The 10,973-nt window shown below is 40.5% G+C and overlaps 1 protein-coding gene across 1 annotated transcript in view; it reads left to right on the top strand.

Annotated features, from left to right (window-relative positions):
• The first annotated feature begins 1,242 nt into the window (after positions 1-1,242).
• The window catches only part of bckdk (branched chain ketoacid dehydrogenase kinase), a 14,099-nt gene continuing 4,368 nt past the window's right edge, over positions 1,243-10,973 (top strand). Inside the window, exons 1-9 of the mRNA XM_017419906.3 lie at positions 1,243-1,631; positions 4,571-4,639; positions 4,743-4,853; positions 7,119-7,166; positions 8,207-8,326; positions 8,554-8,652; positions 9,259-9,332; positions 10,055-10,183; positions 10,785-10,874. Coding sequence (XP_017275395.1) covers positions 1,386-1,631; positions 4,571-4,639; positions 4,743-4,853; positions 7,119-7,166; positions 8,207-8,326; positions 8,554-8,652; positions 9,259-9,332; positions 10,055-10,183; positions 10,785-10,874 — 986 coding nt within the window. The 5' untranslated portion in view covers positions 1,243-1,385. The remainder of the gene's footprint in view (positions 1,632-4,570; positions 4,640-4,742; positions 4,854-7,118; positions 7,167-8,206; positions 8,327-8,553; positions 8,653-9,258; positions 9,333-10,054; positions 10,184-10,784; positions 10,875-10,973) is intronic.

Genomic DNA, 10,973 nt, shown 5'->3' with positions numbered 1-10,973 from the left:
TGAATATAATATACAAGTTTCACTTTTTAAATGGAATTACTGAAATCAATCTACTTTTTCATGATATTCTAATTTTATGACCAGCACCTGTACATTACAATAATGAGTAGCTGTCATTGTTCTGTAAGTGGTAAAATGAAGATGGAATTTCTCCATTTTTAGATTTTTTTACACAAGTCGTTCATACAGCTTCATCACTTCTGTTACTGAAAACTGTCCTTACCATGATTCTCTGAAAGTGGTTTTAATTTTGCTTACGCACCTTTTTGAAATAATGCCACAATCGGGTTTGTCTATCAGGAGTGTGAAGCCAGAGTACAGGTGCAGTCTGATATATTTTTGTTTCTGTAATTTAATTGTAATATTTCCAACTTTTCCTATAGCTTTTGTTAATTATCTTCCTGTCTTGCAAATGCTTTGTCTTTAGCCTTATTTCTTAATTTCTCTTGTTTTTTCAAATTTTCTTCCGTGTGCTATTCTAAAAGTAATATATAGAAGGATCTAACAGTAAGTTTGTGTCCAAATGTTTAGGCATAACAAAGGTGTTTTAGACCACATTTTGCGGCTGGATTTTTATGCTACGTTGCAGTTATCTTGGAGGTCAAAAGATCTGCGAACGTCACACTCCAAACCAGCAGGCTTTGCTAATTGTTGTGCTTTGTGACCAGGTTTCTAGTCTGAGGCGAAAATGAAGTGGACAGCAATAAATGTGCATGGCCTGGAACAAAAATAGGCAGTGATTTTCAAAAACTGTCTATGAAAAACCCTTAATTTAGTGAGACTGCAGCTGTGTTTTGAGTCATTGAGTTGCAAACTAGCCTCAGTAAGATACTGGCTTTAGTCACCAAACCTCTCAACCTGAGATGCCCCCCTGATATGCTCCTTTATTAATTCTGTCCATTTTGATCACTCCCAAAAAAGCCATAACAACAAAAGAGTGAGAAAAATTATAAGTTTTACCTGAAAAAAAAAAAAAACTTGACTGAAAATATATGGTAAATAATTTTCCGTATTTACATTTAATTTGTCTTCATATGCTTCTAATTTGAGTTCAAATTTTATTATTAAATTAGTTCTGGTATTGTTATAATTCCTCAGGGAACGTGCGAGTAAAATGTACAGTACAGAATGTGCCGGGGTGTGGTTTCGGTTTGGCTCCGCCTCTCGGTGAAGCTGATTGGCTCAGCGGTCGTGTCATTCACTGAGATCTCATCCCACTGGCCAATGCGCACAAAGGCCTTTCCGTACCCTCTCGCTACTCTAGTACTCAGTGCCTTTGTGCACTAGGACGAGACGACGACCCCGATGGCCTCATAACGGCTGTAGAATTTTAGTGTTTCTACGAGAACAGGCCAGCCCTGTTCGCGCTCACTGCTCGGCTCCAAATGCGTCCGGGAATGGCGGGTATAGCGGCGGAGATGCTGAGCGGTGTCACCGGCAGGGCCAGGCCGAGGCTCGGTAGCCTCTTGCTGGCCACCGCAACCAAAACATTACCGCAGATGTCAGTCACCGGGACCCGCAGATTTCGGTCCACATCATCGGCGCAGGGATTTTCAGAGCTAGCAAGAGAGCGCTCGAAGACTGTCACTTCGTTTTACAACCAGTCTGCAATAGACGTGTCTGCGGAAAAGGTGAGAAGGTGACTTTTATGCCGGTGTTCTCCCCCAAGAAGATGATCATGCATCTCTGGCTAGGAGGGAGTGAGCTAGCTGACGCCTGATAGCAAAGCTAGCGGTTAGCGCTCAGTTGGTGTTGCGTTCACTGACTGAGAAATTGCAGTAAATCAGAATGTCTCACGTGCTACTTCGACGAATTAATGTTGAGAGCAAACAAATAAGATTTCTTTCAGCTCCACTTGAACTAAGCGAGAGGATAAATCTCGAATTATTTTCCCATGTAAAATAAATTTGTTACAAACATCGCAACTCTGATGGATTAAAAAAATAAAATGTTTAAATTTTTATTTAAATAAAACAAAAATGAAAATGAGAAAAAAATGTAAACTCGAGGCCTTTTCATTTTTACATTACACTCTTTAGGACGTTTAATGTGTGCACATCATTGATATATACTTTTTTAATATATCGAAGACACGGGATTGTTCCAATTTTCCTATTTGTCCTCAGTTCCCTGAACGCAACGTAGTAAGAACAAAATGTTTAGTTAGCAGAATATTTTTTAGATAAACTTGCAGCCACAACGCTTCTTTATAACAACTACCAGCAATTTTAAGAAAAGGGAAGATGTTTATTAAGCAACAACACTGTAAACGTGAAGATTGCCCAATATGTGGGGTAAATTTTCAACGATAGAGAAATTAAACCAAGGAAGTGACCACATCTTTCGAAGACAGGATGTCTTCTTAAATGTTTCGCCCATTTTGGTTCAAATAAAATTAATTATTACTACTCTGATTACAGTAAAATTAATGTTTAGGTATGTGGACTTGAGATCGAATTGCTTACACACATTAAATCATAAAGAAGTAGCTCTATTATCCTAACAGTTTAATTTAAAGTTACTCTTTGCAAAGTATGAAATCAGTCATAAAAAAAGGTTATCCTGAACTATATCAAATGGTGCAGTTTGAAAGAGTTTACTCCAGTAGTTTTCCAGATATATTAAATGCAATTCTGAAATGCGGGCCGCACTCAATGTAAACAAAGCACTCGGCTGAATCCGCCAAAAATCATGTAGACGGAGGAGTCATGTATTTGATCTACATTAGGCTTCCCAGAGGCTGTATGTAAACGAATATGGCAGAACAGGACAAGAGGAGGAGATTTTTAGATGAAAATACAAGCGTGAATCTGAATGCTAAACACAAGCACACAAAAAGAACAAGCAGGACAACTTTCAAGATTAAATATTGATTAAATCTATCAGGGCGGCGGAGCGCCATAAAGACAGAGTTTGGCATTCAAACACTATCAGAGCGGTAAGTTTAATGTTTGACCTATTTTCTGACACTCTGGCTGTTTCTGCGGGTAAACAAACACATGTGGCAGCAGGCAGCACGTTTTATACATTTTTTTTTTTTAAAGAAAAAATGTGTGGATTATGGATACCTTTTATCTTTGTCATCGGGTTTTCCTTCCTTTCGTGGTTTTTCTTGGCAAAACCAAATGGTTTTTTTGGATCGTGCCAAAGAACTCGGGTGACTCCTTCTTTTGTGGCACGCTCACCAAAGGGCTTTAGTCCAAGTTCTTCAGCGTCCCATCATTGCAAAACGTGGGAACTTTACGGCTGTTTGTCGAGTTCAGTTACATAAATGAAACATCATTCTTCTTCTTTACTTTGAAAAAATGAAAAATCAAACCGTCATGTGGCTCATTAGTGGCTCCCAGCCTCACCATGAACTGCTCTGAGGTCGCTGCTCGTCGGACCTAAAAGAATTAGGTCAAATATTTTTCCTGTCTGTCCTCCACTCCTGCTCACAGGTTTCATGTAGACGGATGCCTCTCCTTGTTCTGTTCTTGCCTGAAGCTTTGCACATGTTCATATCAGGATAAGCGCAGCCACGTTTGGTGAAATAAATGCTTGTTTGACTTCAGGGCTCATTTGTTGTTAGTCAGTCACCTGCAGATGTGCTCTGACTGGTTCGACCTTGTTTGCTTTCTTTCTTCATCAAGATAAGAGGCATTCACACACAAATTGAATGTTGACAAGAGGTGTAATCAGGTCTTTTTTTACATACTTAAAACACTTTAAAACTAGAAGAAATCATAAGAAGAGTTGACTTCAGTTTTGATTTAAAGATGCCCTAATTGGCTATTTGAACTGTTAATTTGTTGTTGTTGAAAGATGTTGTTTAACACCAGGACATCTAAAGTGTTCGGTGTTGCAATCATGTTACATAACACGATTTTTGAAGCGTCATGGTGTTTCTCAGATATGTAATTTTATCCAGACTGTTGCTGCACACTCAGGTTCTTTGTAAGGCTTGTCCCAGATTTTGTGTATTATGGGAGACAAAATCTGGGACAAGCCTTACAAAGAACCTAAGTGCTTATGACCTTATTTTCTGAAGGTAGGATTTGTTTTTTTTACAGCCTTGTGGTTACATTTTTTACAACAACTTGAATATCAGTGAGGTGTGTTTATAACTGACTGATTTTTGTCATATTTTGGAAACATCTTACACAGATCCCTTTGACTATAGATAATAGTTATAATTGCCATTTTTAAAATAATATGAGGTACTCTTAAAACCTTAATTCCAGTTATATTTAAAATATGCTTATAAAGGTCTAAAATAATCTGTAATGTTGCTTTTTTTATTCTTTGGTTGGTATGTTCTTCTTATTATAAATTCCAGAAATGCACAGTTTTTTATTCAGTGTTTGTGTTTAAACATTCAACTTCTTGTACCTTTTTTGTTTCTTTTGTTAAACGTAAACACATTTTAATAAAACCATAACATAACTGAAGTGAAAGTAACCTCAGAGTATTTAGATGATACTAATTGTGTCATCTTTTAGGATAAGTAAAAATGACCTGTTTTTCGCAGCATCCTTAGCTTGCGGTTGGGATTGTGTGTACATGACTTTGTGTGTTTTTGTGTCTCCAGGCTTCAATGAGACTAACCTTAGCAACCCTCCTGTATTCTGGGAAGTCTCCTGACGGACACCACATCTTGGTAAACATTTTCTCCACGCTGAGTTCTGCAGAGTGTCTGCTAAAACAACCTGGAGTCTCTCATGATTATTTCTGTGTGTGTGTGTGTGTGTGTGTGATCTCAGAGCAGTGGCAAGTACCTTCACAAGGAGCTGCCTGTCCGAATCGCCCACCGCATCAAGGGCTTCCGCAGTTTGCCCTTCATCATCGGTTGCAACCCCACTATTCTGCAAGTGGTAAGGACAGAATCCCTCAAACCGTCCAAAGTGCAGTCTGGATTCATGCTGTGTGGAGTTATATGTGAAACACGCCACTGCAGCTGATGCTATAACAGGAAAATGACAACTGGGACACAGAGGAGGGGCCTTTGGTGACCTTTGAATGACAGGGGGGGGAGGCTTTTCCAACCACATTTCTTCAAAAAGTTTAAAAAGTGGTAATAAATTTAAACAAAATAATTTGTTTACTAAAATAATTTCTTTATTTCTTTTAAGAAAAATCATAAAAAACAATAAATATGAGTACATATTTAAAGATGTCAAAGTATGCACTTTTTCAATGTTTTTAAATTTCTTTGTATCTGTTTATCATCTGTGCTTAAAAATAACCTGTAAAAACACGATTCACTACCTGAAGTCTGCAGCAGAATTAGTAACAAATGGGTGAAATGAGCAGGATCAGGTTTTGAAGCCAACATTAATGAGTTGGATTCAGACGGCCTCGGGGCACGCCGGGTCATCTCCGGGTGTAAACAGAGTCAGGGGGAGTGCGATGGAATCAGAAACGCCGGGTCGAAAGTGAAAAGAAACGGCGACTGAAAGCTGTGAGGATGAAGAAAAGTCGTTTTGAGGGAAGGAAACCGAGCGTTGAAACGAAAGCTGGAGTGAAAATCAGATGCAAATGTGCCGATTTACTCTGAACTCTAACAGGAGAATTTCCATAACCGATCTCAGAATTTAGTTGTAAACAAAAGCAAGAAATAGTTGCTGTTTTCTAACGTAATTTTTTTAAAATTCTCTGAGTTTGAGTTAAATTAACCCCCAGTTATTTAACTTTAACAAACTCATCCAACTCTGTGCCAACAAACGATGTTTTGGTTCTGCTTGAACAGAGAAGAATAGAATTTCTGGCTGAGTTACCAAAGTTCCTGAGAAGTCTTTTATTGAATGGGGTGGAAGTCGGCGAGTCCATGTGGGTATAATGTTTCAGCTCCTTCTGATGAGAGCAGAGCTGAAGACCTAAATACCTGGAGAAAAAAAAACCCAGCGGATTGTGTTGACCTGGGAAAGAATGTCCGCTGCACTTTTCTCACCGCAAACAAAAGCTTAATGCTGGTGGGAGTTAGATGGTTACGGGGAGGACTGAGGGGCAGAGCGAGGCTGTGATCACCGGAGAGCAGAGCTTTTCCACACAGCTGATTTGAATCAAATGGGCAGATTCTGTGCATTTTAGAACCAGCTTCTTTGCTTTTTTTCTGTCATGTTGTTAACTATAATGTCCACTTGTTTCTGGATGGCAGCGGTGATTAAAGGATTTGTCGTTTCTGTCCCTCTACCTGCACTGAACTGTCAGTACTGATACACCCCTGTTGTTTACCTCTTAACACCACAAACTCTCGGTTCAGGCACGATCACGTTTTGTGTGAGAAGCACGTTTGTCCGCTTCTGCGTATCAAATGAACCGGCAGCAGACATAACAGTCAGCGACAGGCTTGACTTCTAAACCGTTTCAGACGCAAATACTAGTCGTTTCAAAGTACTCCGTTTTTGTCAGCGTTGGCGGTTTTAATGTGCAGAATGTCTTGCATGTGAACTCTGTCGCGTTCTCCAGTTTTCATCGATTTATTTCACGTTTACGTTGGCTTTTCTGTACGCTTTTTGTCGACTTTCTGAAGTCCTGTTTCTCCAGAAGAAGGGCGATCAGATTTGGGAACACATTGTTCTCTGTTTAAAACTCCTCTGTACTACTTTGTGCAAATGTTGGCACATCCTGTACAAGCTGATATTACAAAAGAAGTAACTCAAACTTACATTAACTTGTAAAAAAAAAAAAAGAAAAGTCATTTGCTTTGGACATATTTGCTGAGTCTGCATCTCCCTCAGCCGGTTTCTTCCAGTAAGCTGTTCTCAGCTGCTGTTGTTGCTGATGAACTTTAACCCAGATATCTCCTCCTCTGGCGTCTCAGAGCTTTCTGCATTAATTGCAAAAAGCAAAAGTCCTTTTATAAGCCACCTGTTCAAATGTAGGTTATATTTTTTTAAAAATGCAATAAGGTGTATTGCAGGTAGTTGTTCTGAGTGCTGCACAGAAGAAAGCGCTGAGAGGAAAACTCAGTGACCTGTCCTGCAGTGCTCCCCGGCCACATGGTGGCTTGCTGGTATTACTGCGGGGCCTGGTGGGGGTCGGCTGCTGCTGGCGTGATGCTGTCAACTCGAACAGTTTGTTCCCGAGAATCGCCCTGACTAAAACCTCTGCCTGTTTTTTTTTTGTCTTCCCCGCAGCATGAGTTGTACATCAGAGCCTACCACATGCTGAGCGACTTTCCCGAGGTGAGTGTTGCGCACAAACAGGAAGTACTGCACAGACACGGGCAGACAGGCAGACACAGGTTGAGTTCAGCGTTTCTCAGGGTGGAGCAAAACAGGAACTTCTTTCTTTCCCTCAGAGGTCGCCACAGCGAGTCCTCCTCCGTCTAACTCTGTCCTCCTACTCCCTCCATGTCCTCTCTAACTGCATCCATATGTCTCCTCTTTGTCTCTAACATCCTTCTGTCCCTCCTCTGCACATGTCCCAACCATCTCAGTCTGTCCTCTCTAACTTCTAACATCCTTCTCTGCCGCTCCAGATTCCCTCTGCACCCTGTCGTATGATTTTACTAAATCCACAAAAACACAAAGGCTTCATTATTGTCCAAGTAATCTGAAAAAGCCACATCAGCATCCTCAAAGCAAACATGGTATCTGTGGAGCTCTTTCTTGGAATGAAACCCTACCCTACTGCTCACAAATAGTCTCGTCTTGTCTGAGTCTAGCTTCCACAACTCTCTCCCAGATCTTCATCTTCTCACTCTCAAAAATGCCATCTCTCCGAGACATTTCCATCCCTCATCAGGTCCAACTGCCTTCCCCTTCTTCATCCTCTTCGAAACTTTCCAAACCTCATCCTCATTTATCCTTTCCACTTCCTGCTCCCCAGTTTCTATAACCTCTGCTCTTCTTTTCCTTTCGTCCTCTTCATTCTTCAGCTCCTCACACTCCTTCCATCTTCCCATCTCACTCTCCTCAGTCTTGTCTAGTTGCTTCTACTTCTCTTAACTCTTTTTTTTATCCCAATCTGCCACATGGTTTACGTTTGACTTAAAAAGGAATGGTTTTATAGATGTTTTGATAAGAACCTTGTTAATAAAAACCATGAAAGTGAAAACTAAATTGAAGCAGCTAGAATAAAACTGTGGAGCAATATTTGCAGGGACACAAACAGATGAATGTATCAGGGCAGAGGAAGAGTTGAGTTTGGATCACATTTAAACAGCACGCTCCAGGAAAGTCAGGATCTGCAGGTCTGATGGGAGGTTTGTGTGTTCGGACAGATCAAGGATCAGGAAGCGGAGGCTCGGTTCTGTAAACTGGTGCAGCAGCTGCTGGATGACCACAAAGACGTGGTGACCATGCTGGCCCAGGGCTTCAGGGAGTGTCGCCGACACATCCAGGTACTCGCAGCACTCTGATTCATGATTTCCTCCCATGTTGTCTTTGATTTAAGAAAGGCTTCTTTCACTGTCGGAGTATTTATCATTTTAAAAGTCTGACACTATAAACTCAGGAGCCTCATTCTGATGAGGCGAGCCAAAAAGCCTCTGGTTTACTGTTAATCAGGCTGTTGGGGGAGGATGTGTTTTATTGGCTGGTAATGAACTGTGTTTTCTTGCTGTTACAGGATGAGACGATCATCCGGAACTTTTTGGATACAACACTGTGCTCCCGTCTGGGAATCCGTATGTTGGCCACGCACCATCTCGCCCTGCACGAAGACAATGTACGTCTGCTGGTCACATCGTTCAAACTGTTTCAGCACAGCTGTGTGTTCAGATACAGCATCTGGAGGAACGGCTTGGTTAATGTCCAAGTAATCTAAATGGTCACAGTTAATATTTGATTAACTTCAGTCCTAACAGATTATCGGATAGGCCACGGTCAGTCGCAGTTCTTTTTACGCTTTTCTAATTTTATTTGTTTCTCTTTTGGAGGAGGAGGAGCGGGACAGGCAGTCCCTGTTCTCCATGTATCTGTGGAACTCGGCCATTTGTGTCCCAAAACAATACAAAGTCTCTGATTTGGGATTAGTTTGGTTTTAAACCAAAGAGTTACTGATCTGGGCTGGAAATAGATGAGATAGTCTAGATATATTTGTCAGATTGCTCAACCTTCATCCATAAGTGGGGGAAAAACCCAACTTTTATTTATTTTGTTATTTTGTTCAGTTTGTTGATCTTAATGAAAGATTTATTGAAAGTTGCTGTAGTTTCCTAACAGCCTATTGTGTTTAAACGAAGCTACATCTTTTTTTTTTTGTCAGTTTATACCACTAGATCTTCTAGGTTATTATAGAACCGCTTGTGATTGATTTGTGTTTTTGTTTCAGCCTGATTTCGTTGGGATCATCTGCAGACGTCTGTCTCCTAAAAAGATCATCGAGAAGTGGGTGGACTTCGCCAGGTGAGTGGTTTTTGTTTCGCAGCGCGTTTATTTATCGAGCTCCTCGTTGACAGCGGCGTGTCAGAGTTCATCTGATAAACGTTCAGGGGCACGTGTGTGTTTGAGTGGCTGGAAGTGTGACGGAGATATGAGCCATCAATCTCGTTTACCTTCTGTCGTCTTATCAAAGGACTTGTTTGGAGAGTTAATCCGGTTTGCCAGGTTTAAAGAGGAGCAGATGATTCTGGGAGCGAATCAGCGGTGTGAGGAGCAATAAACCCTTTATTTGCTTTTGTTTAATCTGTAACGCAACAAAAGTACACATTCTTGAGAATATTTTTTATATTTTTACTTACTTTTTTACTTTTTATTACTGGCTGAATTGTATATAAATTCATTCCAAGTGTCATATTTAATAAAAAAATCTAAACTGTCTAAATGTGTCCTGTTAAAACGAACCTGCTGTAGTTTTTTAAGAGGTTTAGTCAGATACAAATTTAAAAACAGTCTAACTTTTTAATCTCATGGGAAAAATGATCAAGACTTTCCTCTTGTTTCCTGTACATTTGATTAAAAGTGTCCTAAACGTCTCTCTTTAGGGCACTTTAGGACTCCTCCATCATGAACACGAACCTTTCAACATAAAAATGAAAACCTGACTTCTGGTTGATTGGACACATTTAGTAAAATCTTTATTATATTCCGACTTCAACATGATGACGAATGTCCGTGGTGCCCAACAGGCGTCTGTGTGAGCATCAGTACGGAAACTCCCCGAAGGTGAGGATCAATGGACACGTGGCGGCGCGTTTCCCCTTCATCCCTCTGCCTCTGGATTACATCCTGCCAGAGCTCCTGAAGAACGCCATGAGGTACGACCCAAACGTGTTCACCTCCTTTCTCCTGTTGAGTTTACTCGCTCGGATCTAAAAAAAGACATCTTTTCAGTTTGTCTCGGTCACAAAGATGCTTCTTTTATTTCTTTATTTTTAGACTTTTATTCTGTTAACTTTTTTTTTTTTTGACTGTCATCAGTCATTTCATAGTGAAGTCATTTAAAACTGAAGAAACTTCAAGTCTCTTCTTACATTTATAAACTTTTCTCCATTAACAGCCTGACAGAACAGAACCGTTTGACTTCAGTGAAGCAGTTTTTCTGGAGCCTGTTGTGTGTGTGTGTGTGTGTGTGTGAGCATCAGCTGATGATTTTTAAACTCTTTTCTGTTTATTAGTTCAGGATAGAATTAAAGAGTACTTACAAGAGTTTAGTTTTCGTATTATTTAATTCAAACATGACCTTAGACACCTTCATGTTTTCTCTTGTACAGTCAGTGTTTAGAGGTTTTATTATTTAATTACTTTGTTTCCATTGTTTCATTTATTTGTTACAGAATGTCACAGTTTTATTGCTCACAATTGTTGTATAAACGTGGGCTTTCTTTTCTTTCTGTGTCCCTCTGTCTGTTTCTTTAGAGCCACCATGGAAAGCCACCTGGACACCCCATACAATGTGCCTGATGTCGTCGTCACCATCGCCAACAACGACATCGACTTCGTCATCAGGTGAGCTGCTAAATGTGTCCTCCATCAGACATACGGCTTTTAGGCCAGAGGAAAACTGCTCGGATCGGGAGGTTAGCCGGACGTTCTGCCGCCCCCCCC

The sequence above is a fragment of the Kryptolebias marmoratus genome, linkage group LG13, assembly GCF_001649575.2.
Source record: "Kryptolebias marmoratus isolate JLee-2015 linkage group LG13, ASM164957v2, whole genome shotgun sequence".
Lineage (NCBI taxonomy): Eukaryota > Metazoa > Chordata > Actinopteri > Cyprinodontiformes > Rivulidae > Kryptolebias > Kryptolebias marmoratus.
The sequence above is the reverse complement of the archived record's forward strand: the minus strand, read 5'-3'. Positions and strand labels throughout refer to the sequence as shown.